The sequence below is a fragment of the Triticum urartu genome, chromosome 2A (assembly GCF_056163025.1).
Source record: "Triticum urartu cultivar PI428250 chromosome 2A, HENAU_Tu73, whole genome shotgun sequence".
Taxonomy (NCBI): Eukaryota; Viridiplantae; Streptophyta; class Magnoliopsida; order Poales; family Poaceae; genus Triticum; species Triticum urartu.
In genome coordinates, this window is record NC_141874.1 from 588,368,594 (window position 1) to 588,395,584 (window position 26,991).

Below are 26,991 nucleotides of genomic sequence, written 5' to 3' on the forward strand. Positions count from 1 at the left end.
GTCGCTGGCTGCCCATGGCCGAATTCTGGTACAACTCTACCTTCCATTCCTCGCTCAACTGCACCCCCTTCAAGGCGCTCTACGGGAGGGAGGCCAACCTGGGGGCAATGCCGGCCTAGCCAGTGGACGAGCACGCCGGCGAAGACATGGACTGGGCAGCGCACACAGAGCTCATCCGCGCCCAGCTAGAGCGCGCTCAGCACCTCTTCAAGAAGCAGGCCGACCGCAACCGCACGGAGCGCCAGTTTCAGGTCGACGAGCAAGTGCTGTTGAAGCTGCAGCCCTACACGCAGCACTCGATCGTCAGCAGGCCCTGCGCCAAGCTCGCCTTCAAAATCTTCGGCCCGTACACACTAGTACAAAACGGGCCTATTGTCCCAGTTCGTAAGGGCCTTTTGTCCCGGTTCCTGAACCGGGACTAAAGGGTCGTTACTAATGCCCTGGCCCTTTAGTCCCAGTTCTAACCAGAACCGAGCCAGATGGGCCTCCACGTGGCCTGCGCGCTGAGCCCAGGCCGGAGGGCCTTTGGTCCCAGTTGGTGGCACCAACCGGGACCAATAGACCTCCACGCGTCAGCATTTCTGTGGCTGGGATTTTTGTTTTTTTTAAAGGGGGGGTTGGGGGTTTTGGGGGGTTAATTTAGGTATTTCGTATATTGTGTTAGATAGCTAATTAATAGAGAGAAGTGTCCTCTCTTATGTCCGTGCTTGATCGACGCTACGTACTATACATACGTTAGAGAGGACTAGACACGCTAGCTAGCTAGCTAGTAAGCAAACGAAGGAAATATAAGATCGTCATGAACATATATGCATACAGAGAGAAGTGATATCGACCACCTCTCCTTCTCCGAGAGATTGGTCGAACAACAAGTTCTCGTATATCTATCCGACACTGCCGGCTACATATTTACATTATCTCTTACAAATATAATGTCCTCAACTACGGACGCATGGTCCACATAGTATTCTCCGTCTTCAGCGATCACGTGGTCAAGAAAGAATGCCGCCAATTCCTCTTGAATTGCTCGCATGCGATCTGGTGCTAGGAGTTCATCCCGCATCCGGAATATCTAATTTGAAGAAGGGGGTCAATACATATATATATGAATGAATGAAACTCAACACAAATGATGGTAATAAAATAAAATTGTGAATATTGTTATTTACGCACTTCATATTGTTCGGCAGAGTAGCCCCGCTCACAGGTCGTGTGGCGGATGGACTCGCAAACGTAGTATCCACAGAAATCATTCCCTTGGTCCTGCCACAACCACTTTACAAGAAATAGAGGTCAATCAAACAGATAAGCAAGAATGCCAAATGGTATTGATGAAACTAGCGCTTGAATCAATAGCTAGGAGATGCGCGGAACATGCTACTATAGTACTTACTTTCGGGTGTCTAAATTGCAGCTCCTTCGGCAGTCCCAGAGCTTTTTTGGTGAATTTTCTCCAAACCCTGCCAGACAAAGAAAACAATTACTTGATATCAGAAATGAACAAAGTTGCTGATATGGTGGATAATGATCGATTTAACTTACTTCTGGAGTATTTGAGTCATGTCCGCATACTCCTGGGGATCTTTTCGTTTAGAGTCCAAGACAGTTACTACTCCCTGCTCAAGCCTAATCTCTAGGAGAATATAGTGGTACCTGCGCACGCATGCATAACTCATCAACTACATTACTATAACCTGGACTAATATATAAGGGAAACCGAATATGCACAAGACAGTAACACTCACTTGAAGTTCTAAGGAAAGAGTATTATATCTTTGTTTTCATTTATTTTGAATGATCGTAGCAAGTTGGCCTCGGTATCTGCGGCATGAAATTTAACCTCAGTTGCATCTATGAGATATGTGTTAATGAACCCAATATCACCGACTTGTCTTTTCTTCAATTCGGCGATCTTCAATCTGCATAATATAGTGAGGATAATTATAAATACATGCAATGAAAGAGCTGAGCTATATAGAGAGACTTAATGACAGAAGTAGTAGTACTTACAGACAGTAGCAGGTGACCGTTGCTTTATCGAGGGCCAATTGGTTGAAAAACTGATAGAACTCCTCAAATGGAATAGGCAACAGATCAATTCCAACGAGGTCATGCTCCTTTTTAACTCTCACATACAAAGTACTCCTCCCCCCAGACTCTCTGCAGATTTTCAAGTACCAATCATGCAATCTTCACATCATCGTTGATAGAGATTTTTCATCTTTGATGAGAGGCTTCCCGTACTCGTATCTGTGTATCTGCACGTCCATGAAATCATAATGTACATCGTCGGGCAGGTAATCTTCAAGATTGCTATAACCGGGCACCATCCTCGGATCGACGATGTCGCTAGGTACCTTGAGCGGGGGGCACGATTGATTCCCTTGTTCGCCGAGCTGGGCAATTTGGTTCCCAGCTGCTCGTCGTTCTTTCATCCTTTGATCACTGACTGTACTTCCCGACCGCTCCGCTTCGGCCCATGTCTTTCTAATAATGCGCTCATAGTTGCCTTTCGGCGGAGACTTGGGTGGTTTTGCCAGGGCAGCCAGAGTGCGCTTCAATTTCACCGGATCTACCTTCTCCTCCGGAGGTGGATGTCTCTTTGCTTTCAACCCATGAATCCAGTCATCCAATTCGGTTCGCACGATCTTCGCGTTCTCCTCTGGGGTCCTCTCGTATGGTAACTTCTCTGGAGTCTTCAGAGAAGGACCGAATCTGTATGTCCTCCCGCCTCTGGCTGTACTGCTAGACGCCTGTAACGCCCCGGATATAACTTTCCCAATTTGTACTCCAACTCTTGCCGTTTCCGGCGTTAAGTTATATTTATTTCCTCGGGTTCGGGTCTTTGTCTCCGTGTGTTGTTTTCGTTGTCATGCATCTCATATCATGTCATCATGTGCATTGCATTTGCATACATATTCATCTCATGCATTCGAGCATTTTCCCCGTTGTCCGTTTTGCATTCCGGCGCTTCGTTCTCCTCCGGTGGTCATTTCTAGCTTTCTTTCGTGTGTGGGGATTAAACATTTCCGGATTGGACCGAGACTTGCCAAGCGGCCTTGGTTTACTACCGGTAGACCGCCTGTCAAGTTTGGTATCATTTGGACTTCGTTTGATAATCCAACGGTTAACCGAGGGACCGAAAAGGCCTCATGTGTGTGGCAGCCCAACACCCCTTCAATTTGGCCCAAAACCCACCTAACTTTGCTCCATCATCTAGAGCGTTCGATCACGATCGCGTGGCCGAAAACCGCACCTCATCTGGACTCACCTAGCTCCCTCTATGTCTATAAATAGACCCCCCCCCCCCCGTTTTTCGGATCTTCTCCTCCCACGAAACCCTAAAAATCCCATCGCGCCGGCCGGACATTGTCCGACCCGGCCGGACACCGCCGCCGCCCTCTCCCGCGCTGCCACGTGGCAGGCGCCACCGCCTCCACCGCCGCGGCCCGCCAGGCCCAGGGAGGGCCCCCGCGAGCCCGCGCCGGCCGCCGCCCTCCTCCCGCGCCCGACCTCCTCTTCCCCGACGCCGGCGCCGGAGCCTGCCGCTCCGCCGCCACCTCGACGCGATCCGGCCGCCCGCCGCCCGCGCCTCCTCTCACCGCCTGGCGACGCCGCCGCCCTCGCCGGCCACCGCGGCGCCATCGCCGCCCCGCCGACGCCACCTCCCCCGACCGGCCTCCTCCTCCTCACTCCGGCGGCCGACGATCTCCGGTGGTGAACAGTGAACCCCGACGAACCTCGATCCGGGCGCCAGATCCAGATCTAAAAAACCCTAGGGTTGACTTTCCCCCTCTCCCATCATTTTTATGCAAACTTTGACCTGTGATATCTCCGCATCCGTAACTCCGTTTTGGACATATAGTATATCAAAATGTTCGTCTCGATGAGTACATCATTTCATTCCGTTGCATCATTTTCATTTGAATGCATCTTGATGCCCGAAATTCTGTTAGAAGGAGGCTTCGTGAGTTAATTATCAGGTCCGCTAGTTCATCTTAGACTTTTGTCATTTTTGCCATGATTGTTGTGTGCATGATATGCCCGTGAGTCCTACATATGTTTTGTTAAGGATTTTGTTATCTTTCCAGAGGTGCAACCCATGCATTTTTGTGATGTGTGTGGTGACTTGTGCAAGCTTGCAAAGTGAGGCACCCGGTAAATCTGTTTTCAGGGACTTAGTAGTTTTCACTAAGTCTGGGATTGTTTAGTTCATGATGCCATATGTTCATGTTGTTTCCTAATGATTCATGCCTCTTTTGAGGATGATCAGTAAAGGAGTTTTATTAATATTGTGATTCTCTATGTATCCATGTCTTTGTTTGCAATTATGGAACACCCTAGCTTGAGTCAATCAAGATCTACTTTTGCTTCGTGGTGAATCTGGGCAGATTGTCAACTCGTTTGCGATTTTGCCGATGCTATGGTAGTTCATCCGTGCATGCTATGCCATTGTTCTTGCCATGTATAGCTTGCATTTTGTGCCTTCTTAATGGATGTATGCTTGCCTTGCCATGAATTGCACCGTAGTGAGTGCATCGAGCTCGTTTACATGCCTTCGTGAGTTATGTTTCTGCATGTGTCAGTTTTCACTAAGTCTGAAAACTGATTATGTTTTAGCTATGTTCGTGTGCTTGTTAGTATATTTTGTGATCCCTTTTGGCCCAAGGTCACTAAGGGTCCTTTGTTAAGATTGTTGAGTAGCTCCATGACATGTTCTTCTTTGTCATAATCAGGTCCTGTAGCATGTTGTTTTGTTGCTCCGAAAAGGGCTTCATGATCTGAAATTTCAGACAAGTGTTAATTTCACTAAGTCTGAGATCTGTTTACCATTTGCGTTTTTGCCATGCTTGTTTGAACCTCTTATTGGATGAATTGGCTGTGGCTCAGTGCTAGTCTTTTGTTAAGCATCTTGAATGCTTCCCTGCCATGTATTTTGATGCCATGTTTGAGTGCTGTAGCATGTTCATTTCGTTGCATTTAGATGCCTACTTGCTGTAAATCGCAGACCGGTGCCAATTTTGAATCGCTTGCCATTTCCAAACCGTAACTCTGATTACGGCGTTCTTTATATCGTTTTCAAGCGGTTTCATCTCATCTTTCCAGTGGCACACTTGGATTTCCATGTTGAGGCCAGGTTCATGCATTTCCTGTCATATCTTGCATTTTTGCATCCCGCATCGCATCCCGCATAGCATACCATCATTGCATCTTTTTGTTTGAGCTTGCGCGTGGTTGATTGTTTCCTTGTTGCTTGTTTGTCTTGTTTGGGTAGATCCGGGAGACGAGTTCGCTAACGAGGAGCCCGTTGAGTTTGCTTTTGAGGATCCAGTCAACTCTGACAGCTTTGCAGGCAAGATGATGATACCCTCGAAATCACTACTATCTTTGCTATGCTAGTTTGCTCGCTCTTTGCTATGCCAATGCTACGATGCCTACCTTTTGCTTGTCAGCCTCCCAATTGCCATGTCAAACCTCTAACCCACCATGTCCTAACAAACCGTTGATTGGCTATGTTACCGCTTTGCTCAGCCTTTTTATAGCGTTGCTAGTTGCAGGTGAAGATTGGAGCCGTTCCTTGTTGGAACATTTATTTACTTGTTGGGATATAATTATATTGCTATGTTATCTTAATGCATCTATATACTTGGTAAAGGGTGGAAGGCTCGGCCTCTCGCCTAGTGTTTTGTTCCACTCTTGCCGCCTAGTTTCTGTCATATCGGTGTTATGTTCCCGGATTTTTGCGTTCCTTACGCGGTTGGATTATAATGGGAACCCCTTGATAGTTCGCCTTGATTAAAGCTTTTCCAGCAATGCCCAACCTTGGTTTTACCATTTGCCACATAGCCTCTTTTTCCCTTGGGTTTCCGGAGCCTGTGGGTCATCTTATTTAAACCCCCCCGGGCCAGTGCTCCTCTGAGTGTTGGTCCAACCCAGAGCCCCGTGCAGCGCCACCTCGGGGAAACTCGAGGGCTGGTTTTAGTTGTACAGATTGCTTATCTGAGTGTGCCCTGAGAACGAGATATGTGCAGCTCCTATCAGGATTTCTTGGCACATTCGGGCGGTGTTGCTGGTCTTGTTTTAACCTGTCGAGAAGTCTTGTTGTACCGGGATACCGAGTCTGATCGGAATGTCTCGGGTGGAGGTCTATTCCTTCGTTGACCGTGAGAGCTTGTCATGGGCTAAGTTGGGACTCCCCTGTAGGGATTGAACTTTCGAAAGCCGTGCCCGCGGTTATGGGCAGATGGGAATTTGTTAATGTCCGGTTGTAGATAACTTAAACATAAACTTAATTAAAAATGAATCAACTGTGTGTGTTACCGTGATGGCCCCTTCTCGGCGTAGTCCGGGAAGTGGACACGGTGTTGGAGTAATGCTTGCGCAGGTTGTTCCTCTAGATTCTCGTTCGCGCTTTGCCTCCTCTTCTCGCTCTCTTTTGCGTATAAGTTAGCCACCATATATGCTAGTCGCTTGCTGCAGCTCCATTTATATTTGCCTTACCCTTCCTATAAGCTTAAATAGTCTTGATTGCGAGGGTGCGAGATTGCTGAGTCCCTGTGGCTCACAGATTCCTACTATACCAGATGCAGGTCCAGGTGACTCCGCTCCAGGTGATGCGTATGAGCTCAAGTGGGAGTTCGACGAGGACTCTCAATGTTACTATGTGTCTTTTCCTGATGATCAGTAGTGGTGCCCAGTTGGGGTGATCGGGACTGTGTCGCATGTTGGGTTATCTTCTATTTTGGCGCCGTAGTCGGGCCATGAGTGTTTGGATGATGTATGTTATTTATGTACTTTGATTTGACGTGGCGAGTGTAAGCCAACTATGTATCTCCCCTTTTATTCTATATATTACATGGGATGTTGTGATGATTGCCTAACTTGCGACATTGCTTTCAATGCGGTTATGTCTCTAAGTCGTGCCTCGACACGTGGGAGCTATAGCCGCATAGAGGGCGTTACAAGTTGGTATCAGAGCCTTCCCCGACTTTAGGAGCCCCATTGCTTGATCGTTTTTAGCAGCCGAGTTGTGTCTAGAAAAAATGTTTTGAGTCATTTAGGAATTATATATCGGAGAGCTTAGGAATTCTTTTTACTTCCCGGTCTCCTCATCGCTCTGGTAAGGCATCCTGACGTAGAGTTTTGACTCTTCTCTTCTCAAATTTCACTAAAAAAAAATTTAGGATCACGCGAGTATCTTGGAATCGTTCCGATGGTTTTATGATGAGAACATTGTCTTGGTGCCTCCTGTCAGGGGTTTAGTGGAAGTGTCCTGGGGAGTTGAGCTCTGAGGTGTTGTCATCATAATTTTATCGTTGCAATTCTGGAATACTTGAGATATTTTCGCCGACATCAAAAATCTCTTTTATGCAGTTCGTTGGTGAGATAACCTCGACGCCACCCAGTACTGGGGCGGGAGTTCAGGAGTATCGCCATAACTTGTATAACGGATGCTTTTCGAAGGTTGTGGTAGATGGTTTCCGAAGGTTTCTTGGTTATGTGTTGAAGGATGGATACAGCTGGATGTAGGAATTGCTAGTTTGGGTGAGATATTATGCTTCCCCTGTATCCCCAACACCTGATAGCATAACCGGAAAGTTTCGGGAGTTTCATAGGTGGGAATTCTCGTAGCTCTAGTTCTTCTTCCACGGATATTGGTTTGAGATTGGGATTTCTTACCAATTATTCGTTCTTGATCCGTACCTTGTTGATTTATTTATCTACCTTCATTCTACGTGGCTTCGCAATTTATGGACATGTGACCACTTCAAGAGAAATGCATTCGTTCATTTTGTTCGGATGTGAAGACTTTATGTTGCAATTTTCATTCCGTTGGTTTCAGCTTCATTTATCTGTCTATGTGCTAACGGTGGTCAACCTCTTCAGGATGGCTCCCGCTAAGAGCACCAGTCAGAACCAGAATCAAGATGCGCCAGCACCTCCACCTCCTTTGGAGGCATGGCAAGCTGTGATGGCCGCAACCAATGCAAACACACGGTTGATCATGCAAATCCTCCAAGAGCGCAATCAAGGCAGTCAAGGGAATCAAGGCAGCAATCAGAATCATTTTGCTACACTGAACAAGTTCCTTGCTAATGTGCCAAAGACGTTCAACAATTGTGTCGAGGCAACCGATGTTGACGATTGGCTTGTGGATCTGGGTAAGCATTTTGAGTGCAGCAACGTCAGGCCTGAAGATTTCATCAAGTTCGCTTCCTTCCAACTCAAAGATCAAGCTGCAGAATGGTTCCAGCAGTACAAGGATTCCAGAGGTGGACGTCTGATCACTTGGGATGATTTCCGTCGAGATTTCCGAGCTCATCACATCCCTCAAAGTGTGGTTGAAAGTAAGCGTCAGGAATTCCGCAATCTGAATCAAGGCTCTTTGTCTGTCTATGACTACAACAAGTTGTTCCAGAAGCTCGCCCGCTTTGCCAAGCAGGACGTACCTGATGAGAAGAGCATGATATACCAGTTCAGGGTTGGTCTTAGAGAAGAAATTCAGCTCGCTCTTGTCCTCTTTGAGCCGTTGAGATACGATGAGTTCTACAACATGGCACTGAAGCAAGAGGCTGCTCAGTTGAGGTGTGATGCTTCCAAGAAGCGAGCCAGAGATGCTACTCCTTCTTCCACTACTCAAGTGGCCAAGCAGCAGAAGTATTGGCTTCCTCCTCCTCCGTTCCGTCAGCCGTTTCAGTAGAAGAGCAAAGGTGGCAGTGGTTCTTCCCACCCACCCAACCCTGGCTTTCAGAACAAGTCTTCGTCTCAACCTCCAAGATCGAGTGCTCCGTACCACCGTCCACTTCCAGAGGTCACGTGCAATAAGTGCCAAGAAAAGGGTCACTATGCCAACAAGTGTTTCAACCAGAGGCGTCTTCCTCCTCCTCCTCCTGTGAGATCGGCAAGTATAGCAGTGGTCAAGCATAACCCCAAGCATGCCAAGGTCAACTTGATGAATGCAGCTCAGGCAGAGGATTCTTCAGATGTCATCATGGGTAACCTTCCTGTTAACGATATTCCTGCAAAAGTTCTTTTTGACACTGGTGCATCGCATTGTTTCATGTCGAGACCTTTTGCATCTAAGCATGATTTTCTTACTCAAGTGTTGTCGAAACCGTTGGCTATTGTTTCTCCGGCCCGTCAAATGACATCTCGAGTATGTGTTCCGGATGTTACAATCACTTTGGGTGACTATAAGTTCTTGTCCTCTCCAAATGTTCTTGGTGACTCGGATATTGATCTTATTCTCGGAATGGATTGGCTTTCTAAGTACAAGGCTCAGCTTGATTGTGCAGCTAGGCAGATTCAATTGACTCATTCGTCTGAGGATGTAATTTTCTTTGCCGCTCGTGATAATACCATCCGCCTGTTTTCTCTCAATGAGAAGGGTGAACTGGATGCCATCTCGCAAATTCCAGTCGTTTGCGAATATCAAGACGTCTTTCCAGAAGAGCTTCCAGGAATGCCTCCGCACCGGCCAGTTGAATTCGTTATTGATCTTGAGCCCGGTACGGAACCTGTGTGCAAACGTCCTTACAAGCTCGGACCTGAAGAGTTGAAGGAGCTGAAGAAACAACTCGATGAGCAAGAGATAATGGGTCTCATCCGGCCTAGTTCTTCTCCGTGGGGTTGTGGTGTTCTTTTTGTGAAGAAGAAGGATGGATCAGACCGACTTTGTGTTGATTACCGTCCATTGAACAAGAAGACCATCAAGAACAAATACCCACTTCCCAATATCAATGAGCTGTTTGAACAACTCAAAGGTGCTCAAGTATTCTCCAAGCTTGATCTCCGTATGGGTTATCATCAGATTCGAATCCGTGAGCAAGATATTCCCAAGACGGCTTTCAGGACAAGTTTTGGTTCATATGAATACACTGTCATGTCTTTTGGCCTCGTCAACGCTCCTCCGACGTTCTCTCGCATGATGAACTTCATCTTCAACGCCTACACCAATGACTTCGTTTTGGTCTATCTCGACGAAATTCTGGTTTTCTCCAAGAACAAGGAAGATCATGCCAAGCACTTGTGTTTGGTTCTTGATAAGCTAAGGGAACATCAGTTCTACGCCAAGTTCTCCAAGTGTGAATTTTGGCTCGATGAGGTTCTTTATCTTGGTCATATCATCTCTGCCAAGGGCATTGCAGTGAATCCTGAGAAGGTGTCTGCAATTGTGAATTGGGAACCTCCTCAGAACGTGAAGCAACTCCACAGTTTCCTCGGTCTCGCAAGCTATTGCCGAAGATTCGTTGAAAACTTTTCTAAGATCGCGAAGCCTCTCTCTAATATTCTTAAGAAGCACGTCAAGTACGTTTGGTCTCCGGAGTGTGATATTACTTTCAACACTTTGAAAGAGAAGTTGATCACTGCTCCAGTTCTGACTCCGCCTGATGAATCCAAACCGTACGAGGTCTTTTGTGATGCCTCTCTCCAAGGTCTTGGCGCAGTGTTGATGCAAGAGAAGAAAGTTGTTGCTTATACCTCTCGCCAGTTGAAGCCTAATGAGAAGAACTACCCCACTCATGATCTCGGGTTGGCGGCAGTTGTGCATGCTCTTTTGACTTGGAGACATCTTCTATTGGGAAGAAAAGTGGACATGTTCACTGATCACAAGAGTCTCAAGTACATCTTCACTCAGCCTAATCTCAACCTCAGGCAAACTCGATGGGTCGAAATGATTCAAGCGTATAATCCGAGTATTGAGTATACTCCAGGCAAGGCCAATGTGATTGCTGACGCTTTGAGCAGGAAAGCGTATTGCAATAGTCTGATTCTTAAGCCTTATCACCCCGAGCTTTGTGAAGCTTTCCGCAAACTGAATCTGCAAGTTGTTCCTCAAGGTTTCCTCGCCAACCTTCAAGTCTCTCCTACCATGGAAGACCAGATTCGCCAAGCCCAGCTTCTTGATGCTATGGTGAAAAAGGTGAATATTGGGATTGCCAAGAGTCAGTCCAAGTACAAGTGCTACCGCCTTGATGACAAGGACACTCTCTTCTTCGAGGATCGAATTGTTGTACCCAAAGGTGAACTTCGTAAAGTGATCATGAATGAGGATCACAATTCTCTCCTCTCCATCCACCCTGGGAGCACGAAGATGTATCAGGACCTCAAGCAAGCTTATTGGTGGACTCGAATGAAGCGCGAGATCGCTCAATTCATGAATGAATGTGATGTCTGCAGAAGAGTGAAGGCAGAACACCAAAGGCCAGCTGGTCTCCTCCAACCTCTTGCCATTCCAGAATGGAAGTTTGACCACATTGAAATGGACTTCGTGACTGGGTTTCCAAAGTCCAAGCGTGGCAATGATGCTATATTCGTTGTCATCGACAAGCTCACCAAAGTGGCTCACTTTCTGCCTATCAAAGAGTCGATCACTGCAGCTCAATTGGCGGAACTCTATACCTCTCGGATTGTCTCTCTGCTCGGTATTCCTCAAGTAATATCTTCAGACCGTGGCAGCATCTTTACCTCCAAGTTTTGGGATTCTTTTCAGAAGGCCATGGGCACCAACATCCGCTTCAGCACAACTTTCCATCCTCAAACAAGCGGTCAACTCGAGCGTGTCAACCAGATTCTTGAAGATATGCTCAGGGCTTGTGTGATCTCCTTCGGCATGAAGTGGGAGGATTGTCTTCCTTATGCTGAATTCTCCTACAACAACAGTTTTCAAGCAAGTTCGGGCAAGGCCCCATTTGAAATTCTGTATGGCAGGAAGTGCCGTACCCCTCTCAACTGGTCTGAAACCGGTGAACGTCAGCTGCTGGGTAATGACTTAATCACAGAAGCAGAAGAAATGTGCAAAGTCATTCGTGATAACCTCAAAGCAGCCCAATCCCGCCAGAAGAGCTACTATGATAGTAAGCACCGTGATTTGGCTTTCGAGATCGGAGATCATGTTTACCTCCGCGTCTCTCCTATGAAAGGTACTCATCGCTTCGATATCAAAGGGAAGCTTGCCCCTAGATACTAGGACCTTTCAAGATTGTCAGCAAGAGAGGCGACCTCGCCTATCAACTCGAGCTTCCTTCAAGCTTTAAAAATGTTCATGACGTGTTCCATGTCTCTCAGCTTCGAAAGTGCTTCAAGACTCCTGACCGCACAGTCAACTTCGAGGACATTGAGCTCCAAGAAGATCTCTCTTATCGTGAGCACCCAGTTGCTATTCTTGAAGAGACTGAACGCAAGACTCGCAACAAGTCAATCAAATTTCTCAAAGTCAAGTGGTCACACCATTCCGACCGTGAAGCTACCTGGGAACGCGAGGATCACCTCCATTCTGAGTACCCGGCTTTCTTTCAGTCCTAGATCTCGGGACGAGATCCTTTCGTAGTGGTGGAGTGTTGTAACGCCCCGGATATAACTTTCCCAATTTGTACTCCAACTCTTGCCGTTTCCGGCGTTAAGTTATATTTATTTCCTCGGGTTCGGGTCTTTGTCTCCGTGTGTTGTTTTCGTTGTCATGCATCTCATATCATGTCATCATGTGCATTGCATTTGCATACATGTTCATCTCATGCATTCGAGCATTTTCTCCGTTGTCCGTTTTGCATTCCGGCGCTTCGTTCTCCTCCGGTGGTCATTTCTAGCTTTCTTTCGTGTGTGGGGATTAAACATTACCGGATTGGACCGAGACTTGCCAAGCGTCCTTGGTTTACTACCGGTAGACCGCCTGTCAAGTTTCGTATCATTTGGACTTCGTTTGATACTCCAACGGTTAACCGAGGGACCGAAAAGGCCTCGTGTGTGTTGCAGCCCAACACCCCTTCAATTTGGCCCAAAACCCACTAACTTTGCTCCATCATCTAGAGCGTTCGATCACGATCGCGTAGCCGAAAACCGCACCTCATTTGGACTCACCTAGCTCCCTCTATGTCTATAAATAGACCCCCCCCATTTTTCGGATCTTCTCCTCCCACGAAACCCTAAAAATCCCATCGCGCCGGCCGGACATTGTCCGACCCGGCCGGACACCGCCGCCGCCCTCTCCCATGCTGCCACGTGGCAGGCGCCACCGCCTCCACCGCCGCGGCCCGTCAGGCCCAGGGAGGGCCCCCGCGAGCCCGCGCCGGCCGCCGCCCTCCTCCCGCGCCCGACCTCCTCTTCCCCGACGCCGGCGCCGGAGCCCGCCGCTCCGCCGCCACCTCGAGCGATCCGGCCGCCCGCCTCCCGCGCCTCCTTTCGCCGCCCGGCGACGCCGCCGCCCTCGCCGGCCACCGCGGCGCCATCGCCGCCCCGCCGACGCCACCTCCCCCGGCCGGCCTCGTCCTCCTCACTCCGGCGGCCGACGATCTCCGGCGATGAACAATGAACCCCGACGAACCTCGATCCGGGCACCAGATCCAGATCTAAAAAACCCTAGGGTTGACTTTCCCCCTCTCCCATCATTTTTTATGCAAACTTTGACCTGTGATATCTCCGCATCCGTAACTCCGTTTTGGACATATAGTATATCAAAATGTTCGTATCGATGAGTACATCATTTCATTCCATTGCATCATTTTCATTTGAATGCATCTTGATGCCCGAAATTCTGTTAGAAGGAGGCTTCGTGAGTTAATTGTCAGATCCGCTAGTTCATCTTAGACTTTTGTCATTTTTGCCATGATTGTTGTGTGCATGATATGCCCGTGTGTCCTACATATGTTTTGTTAAGGATTTTGTTATATTTCCAGAGGTGCAACCCATGCATTTTTGTGATGTGTGTGGTGACTTGTGCAAGCTTGCAAAGTGAGGCACCCGGTAAATCTGTTTTCAGGGACTTAGTAGTTTTCACTAAGTCTGGGATTGTTTAGTTCATGATGCCATATGTTCATGTTGTTTCCTAATGATTCATGCCTCTTTTGAGGATGATCAGTAAAGGAGTTTTATTAATATTGTGATTCTCTATGTATCCATGTCTTTGTTTGCAATTATGGAACACCCTAGCTTGAGTCAATCAAGATCTACTTTTGCTTCGTGGTGAATCTGGGCAGATTGTCAACTCGTTTGCGATTTTGCCGATGCTATGGTAGTTCATCCGTGCATGCTATGCCATTGTTCTTGCCATGTATAGCTTGCATTTTGTGCCTTCTTAATGGATGTATGCTTGCCTTGCCATGAATTGCACCGTAGTGAGTGCATCGAGCTCGTTTACATGCCTTCGTGAGTTATGTTTCTGCATGTGTCAGTTTTCACTAAGTCTGAAAACTGATTATGTTTTAGCTATGTTCGTGTGCTTGTTAGTATATTTTGTGATCCCTTTTGGCCCAAGGTCACTAAGGGTCCTTTGTTAAGATTGTTGAGTAGCTCCATGACATGTTCTTCTTTGTCATAATCAGGTCCTGTAGCATGTTGTTTTGTTGCTCCGAAAAGGGCTTCATGATCTGAAATTTCAGACAAGTGTTAATTTCACTAAGTCTGAGATCTGTTTACCATTTGCGTTTTTGCCATGCTTGTTTGAACCTCTTATTGGATGAATTGGCTGTGGCTCAGTGCTAGTCTTTTGTTAAGCATCTTGAATGCTTCCCTGCCATGTATTTTGATGCCATGTTTGAGTGCTGTAGCATGTTCATTTCGTTGCATTTAGATGCCTACTTGCTGTAAATCGCAGACCGGTGCCAATTTTGAATCGCTTGCCATTTCCAAACCGTAACTCTGATTCCGGCGTTCTTTATATCGTTTTCAAGCGGTTTCATCTCATCTTTCCAGTGGCACACTTGGATTTCCATGTTGAGGCCAGGTTCATGCATTTCCTGTCATATCTTGCATTTTTGCATCCCGCATAGCATACCATCATTGCATCTTTTTGTTTGAGCTTGCGCGTGGTTGATTGTTTCCTTGTTGCTTGTTTGTCTTGTTTGGGTAGAGCCGGGAGACGAGTTCGCTAACGAGGAGCCCGTTGAGTTTGCTTTTGAGGATCCAGTCAACTCTGACAGCTTTGCAGGCAAGATGATGATACCCTCGAAATCACTACTATCTTTGCTATGCTAGTTTGCTCGCTCTTTGCTATGCCAATGCTACGATGCCTACCTTTTGCTTGTCAGCCTCCCAATTGCCATGTCAAACCTCTAACCCACCATGTCCTAACAAACCGTTGATTGGCTATGTTACCGCTTTGCTCAGCCTTTTTATAGCGTTGCTAGTTGCAGGTGAAGATTGGAGCCGTTCCTTGTTGGAACATTTATTTACTTGTTGGGATATAATTATATTGCTATGTTATCTTAATGCATCTATATACTTGGTAAAGGGTGGAAGGCTCGGCCTCTCACCTAGTGTTTTGTTCCACTCTTGCCGCCCTAGTTTCTGTCATATCGGTGTTATGTTCCCGGATTTTTGCGTTCCTTACGCGGTTGGATTATAATGGGAACCCCTTGATAGTTCGCCTTGATTAAAGCTTTTCCAGCAATGCCCAACCTTGGTTTTACCATTTGCCACCTAGCCTCTTTTTCCCTTGGGTTTCCGGAGCCCGTGGGTCATCTTATTTAATCCCCCCGGGCCAGTGCTCCTCTGAGTGTTGGTCCAACCCAGAGCCCCTTGCAGCGCCACCTCGGGGAAACTTGAGGGCTGGTTTTAGTTGTACGGATTGCTTATCTGAGTGTGCCCTAAGAACGAGATATGTGCAGCTCCTATCGGGATTTGTCGGCACATTCGGGCGGTGTTGCTGGTCTTGTTTTAACCTGTCGAAAAGTCTTGTTGTACCGGGATACCGAGTCTGATCGGAATGTCTCGGGTGGAGGTCTATTCCTTCGTTTACCGTGAGAGCTTGTCATGGGCTAAGTTGGGACTCCCCTGCAGGGATTGAACTTTCGAAAGCCATGCCCGCGGTTATGGGCAGATGGGAATTTGTTAATGTCCGGTTGTAGATAACTTAAACATAAACTTAATTAAAAATAAATCAACTGTGTGTGTTACCGTGATGGCCCCTTCTCGGCGGAGTCCGGGAAGTGGACACGGTGTTGGAGTAATGCTTGCGCAGGTTGTTCTTCTAGATTCTCGTTCGCGCTTTGCCTCCTCTTCTCGCTCTCTTTTGCGTATAAGTTAGCCACCATATATGCTAGTCGCTTGCTGCAGCTCCACTTATATTTGCCTTACCCCTTCCTATAAGCTTAAATAGTCTTGATCGCGAGGGTTCAAGATTGCTGAGTCCCTGTGGCTCACAGATTCCTACTATACCAGATGCAGGTCCAGGTGACTCCGCTCCAGGTGATGCGTATGAGCTCAAGTGGGAGTTCGACGAGGACTCTCAATGTTACTATGTGTCTTTTCCTGATGATCAGTAGTGGTGCCTAGTTGGGGTGATCGGGACCGTGTCGCATGTTGGGTTATCTTCTATTTTGGCGCCGTAGTCGGGCCATGAGTGTTTGGATGATGTATGTTATTTATGTACTTTGATTTGACATGGCGAGTGTAAGCCAACTATGTATCTCCCCTTTTATTCTATATATTACATGGGATGTTGTGATGATTGCCTAACTTGCGACATTGCTTTCAATGCGGTTATGTCTCTAAGTCATGCCTCGACACATGGGAGCTATAGCCGCATAGAGGGCGTTACAACGCCGACCGAGTAGACGGAGTGGTTGTCTTCTTTACTTGCTTACGAGGCGGAGGAGAAGGACTACGACGCGCCGGAGCAGCTGCCGGAGCGGCGGCGGGTCTCTTCCGCCCTTGCTGACGAGGCGGAGAAGGAGGAGGCTGGCTGCTCGGGCGCGCCGGCGCAGGCGGAGAAGGAGGCGGAGTGCCGCCACGCGCCGGAGAAGGAGCCGGCCGAGTGCCCTGATCGTCACTCGCCGGAGGAGGAGGCGGTGGAGGAGGCGGAGTGCCCTGACTCGCCGGAGGAGGAGGAGGAGGCGGAGGCGTCTAGTTCGGAAGGTTGATGAGCTCCTTCCGCCATAGGCATGGAGTCTTCAGAGAAGAACCCAGCCGAGTCTCCCCTTCTCCAGTAGGGTGGTCAAGCTGGAGGTCCTCAAATCCCTCCATTATTTCATCCACCTTCACCTTAGCATATCCTTCTGGAATCGGCCGGCAGTGAAAAGTTGCACCGGGTTCATTAGGAAAAACAGAGCCAATAGCCGCCTTGACCTTCATATTAATCCATTGCGTCACAAGGTGGCAATTTTGAGACTCCGTGATAGCATCCACGGGATAGCTGGCAGGAGCCGTCAAGACATGCTCCGGCTGAAGCAGCTCGGTGGAAGCCACACTGCTTCTCCGCTAAGATGGCGGGGTAGCTTCAGGGGAAGCTTCGGCAAGTCGTTTGATGCGATTTGCTTCTCGTTCCTCTATCGCTTGTACCCTTGCGTGTAGCGCCGGCAATTCGGTCTGCTCCACTTTCTTCCTCCTCTCGTGGCATTTGTAACCGCCTGCGTCCGGAAACCCAGCCTTCCATGGAATGGAGCCTAGCGTGCCTCGTGTCCGTCCAGGGTGCTCAGTATTTCCGAGGGCCTTTGTGAGCTCATCGTTCTCTCTGTCTGGAAGGAACGTCCCTTTCTGCGCTGCATCGATATAGTACCGAAGTTTCTTGATGGGTATGTCAAGTTGCTCGTCCGTCAAACGCACTTCCCTGTTACAGGGTCCAAGGATCCGCCAGCCCCGAAGAACCAAGTCCGGCAACGGTCTGGCCAGTTCATTGTCTCTGGTTCGATCCCTTTATCAAGCAGATCAGTCTCAGCCTTTGCCCACTTAGGACGGCCTTTGAGGTAGCCACCTGACCCTGTGCGATGGTGAAGCTTCTTCTTCGCAGCATTTTTCTTGTTTGTCTCCGACATCTTCTTACTCTTATCCGATGTCTTGTGGGCCACAAATGCGGGCCATTGATCTCTGATCTTCTCATATTTTCCCTTGAATTCTTGTGTCTCTTTTTTGTCAACAAACCTTTTCAGCTCATTCTTCCACCTCCTGAATAGCTCTGCCATCTTCTTAGGAGTAGCAGACTTAATTAATTGTTCTATAACCGGCTTCTCTGGATCCTCCTCTGGCGGTAGGGTGAAATTTGCCTTCAGCTCATTCCAAAGATCTTCTTTCTGCATACCATTGACAAAAGACACCCCATGGTCTTCTTTAGCCGGCTTAAACCATTGGTGGATGCTGATCGGGATTTTGTCCCTAATAAGAACCCCGCACTGAGCAGTAAATGCATCCTTCGTCTGGATGGGTTCAATCGGTAGGCCGTCGCGCGCGATCGCTGTGATCTCAAACCTTTCATCCTCGCGCAACTTTTTCTTCGGGCCTTGTCTCTTTACCGAAGTTGTGCTCGATCCGGAGGGCTAGAAAAAATAAGAAAGATGAGAGTTAATTAATATGTGTACATACCAAAACAATGAATGCATCAATTAGCTAGTCTCAGCATAGGCTTAACTAATATATTTACCTGGCCGGACTCTGTTCGGTCACCGGAGCCGTCACCCTGTTCTTCCGGACCTCCTTCTTCACCCTGCTGTTCTTCCGGACCTGCTTCTTCACCCTGCTGTTCTTCCAGACCATCATTGTTGTTAAGAAAACATGACATGACATCACCTCCGTCTAAGATTATGTCCCGCAACCTCTCTTCTGCTTCCTCGTCTCGTCCGTGCTCCATTGTTTCTGCAAATATATATTACAACATGGCAATTATTACACAAGCATGACAGCACGTGGATATATTCGTTTGGGTGTACTCCTCAAGAGTTTTCACTGTCGAAGTTATCCGGGAGGGGGTAATATCGACAACGATGAGATACATACATGGGAAAATAATATTATCGGGGAGGGGGTATATCGACCCCCCCCCACGTGTTGAAGTTATCGGGAGGGGTACATTTATATCGACAACGACGATATACGTACATGGGAAAATAATATTATCGGGGAGGGGGTATATATATCGACCCCCCCACGTGTTGAAGTTATCGGGAGGGGGTAATATCGACAACGATGAGATACATACACAGGAAAATAATGTTATGGGGGAGCGGGTATATCGACCCCCCCCAACGTGTTGAAGTTATCGGGAGGGGGTAATATCGACAACGACGAGATACATACACGGGAAAATAATGTTATCGGGGAGCGGGTATATCGACCCCCCCCCCACGTGTTGAAGTTATCGGGAGGGGTTTATATATCGACAACGACGACATACGTACATGGGAAAATAATATTATCGGGGAGGGGGTATATCGACTCCCCCCCACGTGTTGAAGTTATCGGGAGGGGGTATATATATCGACCCCCCCTCGTGTTGAAGTTACCGGGAGGGGGTAATATCGACAACGATGAGATACATACACGGGAAAATAATGTTATCGGGGAGGGGGTATATCGACCCCCCCCCCATGTTGAAGTTATCGGGAGAGGTATATCGACGACGACAGACCCGATAAAACATAAGAAAACGAAGAAGAAATAAAAAGAGGAGAAGAAGAAAGGAATAGCTAGAGGAGAAGATCGAAGAAAAAAATGAAGAAAAAAAAAGAGGAGAAGAAGAGAAAATAGAATATTCTATTTTCTCTTCTTCTCCTCTTCTTTTTCTTCTTTTTTCTTCTTCTTATTTATTTCTCCTCTTCTTCCTCTCCCCTCTTCTTCTCCTTTCTTCCTCTTCTTATTTCTTTTTCCTCTCATTTTTTTTCTTCTTCTTCCTTCTTAAAAATACATGAAGTAGTATTGCCTAATTCATTGTTCATATGAATATACAAACATTTGCATATTTACAATAATTAATATCACCAAAAAAATCTATGAACAGAAAAAATCCTAATTTTTCTAAGAAACTATCTTTTGCATATATACATGAACATATATATACACAGAGAACATATATACATATATATAAAAAAACAAGCATATATATGAAAAAAAAGCATATATATGAAAAAAATGCTAGCTAGGGAGGGCGCCGGCCGGACCAGGAGGACCGCGGGGTCGGCGGCGAGGATGGCGACGGGGCAGTGGGCGCACGCTCTGGGTAGGGGGCGCGGGCGACGGCGACGGCGGGCAGGGGCGGCGCGCGTCGGGGAAGGGGCCGGCGCGGGCGACGGTGAGGGCAGGTCGGGGCAGCGCGCGTCGGGGCAGGGACGCGGGCGATGGCGACGGGGGCGGGCCGGGGCGGCGCGCGTCGGGGCAGGGGCGCGGGCGACGGCGACGACGGGGGCGGGCCGGGGCGGGCGGCGTCGGGGCAGCCTGGCGGCGTCGGTGTTGTCGGGGGCGGCAACTGCAAGATGAGAGTGACAATTTCCTAAGTGTGGACTTATATAGCAGAGCCTTTAGTCCCGGTTCATGACAGCAACCGGGACTAAAGGTGGGCATTAGTCCCGGTTGGTGCCACCAACCGGGACCAAAGGCCACTTTTCAGCAGCCCAAAGGGCGGGAAGCGGCGGCCTTTGGTACCGGGATGTGGCACCAACCGGGACTAAAGGGGGTCATTGGTACTGGTTCGTGGCACCAACCGGGACTAATGCCCACCTTTAGTCCCGGTTGGTGCCACCAACCGGGACCAAAGGCCTTGTGCTGCTGAGCCCGCGTCGAAAGTTTAGTCCCACCTCGCTAGTTGAGAGGGGTGCGCAGTGGTTTATAAGCCCCACTTCTGCACCCCTCTCGAGCTTCTCTCCATTGCAGGCTTACAGGCCTAATTGTCACTGTTATGCCTGTAAGCCTACTGGGCCTCCTGCGGGTCTGAATCCTGGCCCATGGATGGGTTTCTAGTCGTATTCAGGCCGTGGGGCCCAGTAGGTGGCACTTTTTTGTTTTTTTGTTTTTTTGTTGCTTTATTTATTTTCTTTTGTTTTTTGTTTTATTTTTTAATTCTTTTTTCTTTTAGCTTTATAAAAATTATAAACTTTCTGTTAGTGCCATTAGTTTTCAAATTAGAATAGTTAAAATTTGAATTCTTTGAAATTTGTGTGAATCACAAGTTTGTGATTAACTTTACCAATGGCCCTGTTTTTTTTGTTGCTTTATTTATTTTCTTTTGTTTTTTGTTTTATTTTTTAATTCTTTTTGCTTTTAGTTTTAGAAAAATTATAAACTTTCTGTTAGTGCCATTAGTTTTCAAATTAGAATAGTTAAAATTTGAATTCTTTGAAGTTTGTGTGAATCACAAGTTTGTGATTAACTTTACCAATGGCCCACGTGGCTGCCCTCTTGAGAGTGTTCTTGGTGAGAACATTGTTGACAAGGAGCAAACTGGGATTAATGGTATTACGAGGGCCAAACCATAAGACATTAAAGCATTTGAAATGAACTCTGAAAAAGTTGGCATAGCATGTGCATGTACAAAACGGAGAATGGTATCATACTCATCTGTTACAAAGTTGGCATGGTATCATCATAATAGTTGCGGGAGAAAGTCTTCACTTTTTCGTCGCTTGTATCATTTGCTTATTGCGCCGTAACCGTGGATAATCTTCATCGTTTATCAGGATGCTTGGGTCAGCCTTTACTTTGAAGGGAGGAATTTCATGAAACTTTTCATAATCTTCAGACATGTCTGTCTTGCCCTCCACTCCCATGATGTCCCTTTTTCCTGAAAGAACTATGTGGCGCTTTGGCTCATCGTATGATGTATTCGCTTCCTTATCTTTTCTTTTTCTCGGTCTGGTAGACATGTCCTTCACGTAGATAACCTGTGCCACATCATTGGCTACGACGAACGGTTCGTCAGTGTACCCAAGATTTTTCAGATCCACTGTTGTCATTCCGTACTGTGGGTCTACCTGTACCCCGCCTCCTGACAGATTGACCCATTTGCACTTAAACAAAGGGACCTTAAAATCATGTCCGTAGTCAAGTTCCCATATGTCCATTATGTAACCATAATATGTGTCCTTTCCCCTCTCGGTTGTTGCATCAAAGCGGACACCGCTGTTTTGGTTGGCGCTCTTTTGATCTTGGTCAATCATGTAAAATGTATTCCCATTTATCTCGTATCCTTTGTAAATCAATACAGTCAAAGATGGTCCCCTGGACAACAAGTACGGCTCATCACAAATAGTGTTGTCACCTCTGAGACGTGTTTCCAACCAACTGCTGAAAGTACTGATGTGTTCACATGTAATCCAGTCGTCGCACTGCTCCGGGTGTTTGGAGCGCAGACTGTTCTTGTGTTCATCGACATACGGGGTCACCAAGGTAGAGTTCTGTAGAATTGTGTAGTGTGCTTGAGACCAAGAATATCCGTCCCTGCATATTATTGAGTCCCTTCCAAGCGTGCCTTTTCCAGTCAGTCTCCCCTCATACCACGATTTAGGGAGACCTATCTTCTTAAGCCAGGAATGAAGTCAACACGAAACCGGATGACATCCTCTGTTTGATGGCCCATGGAGATGCTTCCTTCTGGCCTAGCGCGGTTACAGACATATTTCTTTAGGACTCCCATGAACCTCTCAAAGGGGAACATATTGTGTAGAAATACGGGCCCTAGAATGACAATCTCGTCGACTAGATGAACTAGGACGTGCGTCATGATATTGAAGAAAGATGGTGGGAACACCAGCTCGAAACTGACAAGACATTGCGCCACATCACTCCTAAGCCTTGGTATGATTTCTGGATCGATCACCTTCTGAGAGATTGCATTGAGGAATGCACATAGCTTCATAATGGCTAATCGGACGTTTTCCGGTAGAAGCCCCCTCAATGCAACCAGAAGCAGTTGCGTCATAATCACGTGGCAGTCATGAGACTTTAGGTTCTGGAACTTTTTCTCTCGCATATTTATTATTCCCTTTATATTCGACGAGAAGCCAGTCGGGACCTTCATACTGAGCAGGCATTCAAAGAAAATTTCTTTCTCTTCTTTTGTAAGAGCGTAGCTGGCAGGACCTTCATACTGCTTCGGAGGCATGCCGTCTTTTTCGTGCAAACGTTGCAGGTCCTCCCGTGCCTCAGGTGTATCTTTTGTCTTCCCATACACGCCCAAGAAGCCTAACAGGTTCACGCAAAGGTTCTTCGTCACGTGCATCACGTCGATTGAAGAGCGGACCTCTAGCTCTTTCCAGTAGGGTAGGTCGAAGAATATAGATTTCTTCTTCCACATGGGTGCGCGTCCCTCAGCGTCATTCGGAACAGCTAGTCCGCAGGAACCCTTTCCAAAGATTACGTGTAAATCATTGACCATAGCAAGCACATGCTCACCGGTGCGCATGGCGGGCTTCTTCCGGTGATCTGCATCACCTTTGAAATGCTTGCCTTTCTTTCGACATTGATGGTTGGTCGGGAGAAATCGACGATGGCCCACGTACACATTCTTCCTGCATCTGTCCAGTTATATACTTTCGGTGTCATCCAAACAGTGCGTGCATGCGTGGTATCCCTTGTTTGTCTGTCCTGAAAGGTTAGTGAGAGCGGGCCAATCGTTTATGGTCACGAACAGCAACGCCTTTAGGTTAAATTCCTCTTGTTTGTGCTCATCCCACGTACGTACACCGTTTCCATTCCACAGCTGTAAAAGTTCTTCAACTAATGGCCTTAGGTACACATCAATGTCATTGTCGGGTTGCTTAGGGCCTTGGATGAGAACTGGCATCATAATGAACTTCCGCTTCATGCACATCCAAGGAGGAAGGTTATACATACATAGAGTCACGGGCCAGGTGCTGTGATTGCTCCTCTGCTCCCCGAAAGGATTAATGCCATCCGCGCTTAAAGCAAACCATACGTTCCTTGGGTCCTTTGCAAACTCATCCCAGTACTTTCTCTCGATTTTTCTCCACTGCGACCCGTCAGCGGGTGCTCTCAACTTCCCGTCTTTCTTACGGTCCTCACTGTGCCATCGCATCAACTTGGCATGCTCTCCGTTTCTGAACAGACATTTCAACCGTGGTATTATAGGAGCATACCACATCACCTTCGCAGGAACCCTCTTCCTGGGGGGCTCGCCGTCAACATCACCAGGGTCATCTCGTCTGATCTTATACAGCAATGCACCGCATACCGGGCATGCGTTCAGATCCTTGTATGCACCGCGGTAGAGGATGCAGTCATTAGGGCATGCATGTATCTTCTACACCTCCAATCCTAAAGGGCATACGACCTTCTTTGTTGCGTATGTACTGTCAGGCAATTCGTTATCCTTTGGAAGCTTCTTCTTCAATATTTTCAGTAGCTTCTCAAATCCTTTGTCAGGCATAGCATTCTCTGCTTTCCACTGCAGCAATTCTAGTACGGTACCGAGCTTTGTGTTGCCATCTTCGCAATTGGGGTACAACCCTTTTTTTGATCCTCTAACATGCGATCGAACTTCAGCTTTTCCTTTTGACTTTCGCATTGCGTCCTTGCATCGACAATGACCCGGCGGAGATCATCATCATCGGGCACATCGTCTGGTTACTCTTGATCTTCAGCAGCTTCACCCGTTGCAGCATCATTGGGCACATCGTCTGGTTCCTCTTGATCTTCACCAGCTCCCCCCGTTGCAGCATCACCATATTCAGGGGGCACATAGTTGTCATCGTACTCTTCTTCTTCGCCGTCTTCCATCATAACCCCTATTTCTCCGTGCCTTGTCCAAACATTATAGTGTGGCATGAAACCCTTGTAAAGCAGGTGGGTGTGAAGGATTTTCCGGTCAGAGTAAGACTTCGTATTCCCACAATTAGGGCATGGACAACACATAAAACCATTCTGCTTGTTTGCCTCAGCCGCTTCGGGAAATTCATGCACGCCCTTAATGTACTCGGAGGTGTGTCTATCACCGTACATCCATTGCCGGTTCATCTGCGTGCGTTATATATAATTAAGTGTGTCAAAAACCATTACATAACATCATGAATAGATAATTAAGTGACCAAATTAATATAAGTTCATCATCACATTAAAACCAAAGTACATACATAGTTCTCATCTAACAACATATAGCTCTCCAGAGCATCTAATTAATTAAACCATACATTGAAACTATGTAAAACATTTCAACGCGAAAACAAACGCGATCATAATCGCAACCAAGGTAACAATTGATCCAACGGCATAATGATACCAAGACTCAGTATGAACGGCATATTTTCTAATCTTTCTAATCTTCAAGCGCATTGTATCCATCTTGATCTTGTGATCATCGACGACATCCGCAACATGCAACTCCAATATCATCTTCTCCTCCTCAATTTTTTTTATTTTTTCCTTCAAGAAATTGTTTTCTTCTTCAACTAAATTTAACCTCTCAACAATAGAGTCGGTTGGAATTTCCGGTTCACATACCTCCTAGATAAATAAAATCTATGTCACGTTGGTCGGCATAATTTTCATAAACAATAAATGAACCAATAGTTATAAAGATAATATATACCACATCCGAATCATAGACAGGACGAGGGCCGACGGGGGGGGGGGGGGGGTACCAAAACAATCACACTATATAAGATGCAATAATAAAAGTAAGAAAATAATACAAGTATCTATCTAAACATACAAGTAATAATATTTTTCCTTTCAGAAAGAAGATAAGAACAAGAGGCTCACCACGGTGGTGCCGGTGATGAGATCGGCGCGGGTGATCGACGGCGGTGAAGACGGGGGCGGGGCGTGACGGATCGCTAAACCTAGACAAATATTGAGGAAAATGGAGCTTGGAGGTCGAGCTTGGAGAGGAGAAAGCTCAAGTAGTGTGGCTCGGGCATTCCATCGAACACCTTCTGTGCATAGGAGGTGAGCTAGAGCACCACCAAGCCCTCTCCCCCTCGGCCAGAAAAAACAGAGCAGTGTGATGTGCTCTTGCGCGAGGGGGTATATATAGGCACCACCATTGGTCCCGGTTGGTGGCATGAACCGGGACTAAAGGGGGGCCTTTGGTCCCGGTTCATGCCTCCAACTGGGGCCAATGGTGGTGGGCCAGGATCCAGGACCATTGGTCCTGGTTCGTCCCACAAACCGGGACCAAAAGGTCCAGACGAACCGGGACCAATGGCCCACGTGGCCCGGCCGGCCCCCTGGGCTCACGAACCGGGTCCAATGCACCCATTGGTCCCGGTTCTAGACTGAATCGGGACTAATGGGCTTACCCGGCCTGAACCTTTGCCCCCTTTTCTACTAGTGACACCGTCCTCGAGAAGATCGGCCTCATGGTGTACAAGCTCGACCTCCCGCCAGAGAGTCAGGTGCACCCTGTCTTCCACGTATCCCAGCTCAAGCCATTCACGCCGGACTACACGCCAGCGTATGCAGAGCTGCCGTGCGTGCCGGACCTCACCGTGTCGTCGGCGGCACCAATGCAGCTGCTGGAACGGCGCATGATGAAGTGCGACAATGCGGCCATCATGCAAGTCAAGGTGCAGTGGGGCGATGGCTCGCCGCCCGCCACCACATGGGAAGATTACGAGGTTCTCTAGCAGCGTTTTCCTGCAGCAGCCATTTGGGAGGACACCGGGGCAAGCTCGCAGGACGAAGCTCAGTCTTAAGGGGGAGAGAATGTCACACCTGGCCACTTGGCATGTGTGACTTGGCAACCCTGCGGGAGGGACCCCCCGGAGTGTGCGTGTGTGAGTCGCGTGAGCATATAAGCTGGCCGCATGTGGCTGGTGTGGCGTGCGTGATGTAACCAGCTCAAACCTCTCACCCAATCCTTCCTCTGGAAGTGAAGTTCTTCTTCCTCCCCAAGCTTTCTCCCCACCTCTCACCTCCCTCTCGATCTCCTCCCCCTACGTTCGTTACAGCCTGGCGATGGAGAAGCACAACTTGGTGGGGACGGGGTCGAAGCCATGGGAGGAGGGGCGGTCGACAGTGCGTGGCATACTGGCATGGATATGGTCTGGAGGACAATGGAGCTGGCGGTGGCAACGGTGTTGATCCAGACGAGAGAGAGAGAGAGAGAGAGAGAGAGAGAGAGATTGACCGAGGGGAGGCACAACATCGTTGGGTCACTAGTACTACGTAGTATGGAAACGGCGGATGCTAGGTGTCATCCAGCTGATCCGCACGTGGGATCAGTCGGGTCGCTAGCCACTCGATCCCCACGCGACTGGTTTGGTAGCCACAATGTATACATGACCTTAGTCACAAAAAAATCATATACGTGACCAAACCAATCTGTGTTTGGACAGT

General features: G+C 47.8%; 1 protein-coding gene across 1 annotated transcript; it reads left to right on the forward strand.

Moving 5' to 3' along the window:
* The first annotated feature begins 146 nt into the window (after positions 1-146).
* LOC147986074 (uncharacterized) lies at positions 147-26,279 on the forward strand. Its single transcript, XM_087541859.1, has 2 exons — positions 147-346; positions 25,985-26,279. The coding sequence occupies exons 1-2, from the start codon at positions 147-149 to the stop codon at positions 26,277-26,279; spliced, it is 495 nt and encodes a 164-aa protein (XP_087397985.1).
* Positions 26,280-26,991: the final 712 nt, after the last annotated feature.

Coding starts and splice junctions, on each gene's coding strand:
- LOC147986074 (XM_087541859.1), top strand. CDS start 147: ATGGACTGGGCAGCGCACACAGAGCTCATCCGCGCCCAGCTAGAGCGC. Junction 347..25,984: donor GCCTTCAAAATCTTCGGCCC/GTACACACTAGT, acceptor CTTTTCTACTAG/TGACACCGTCCTCGAGAAGA.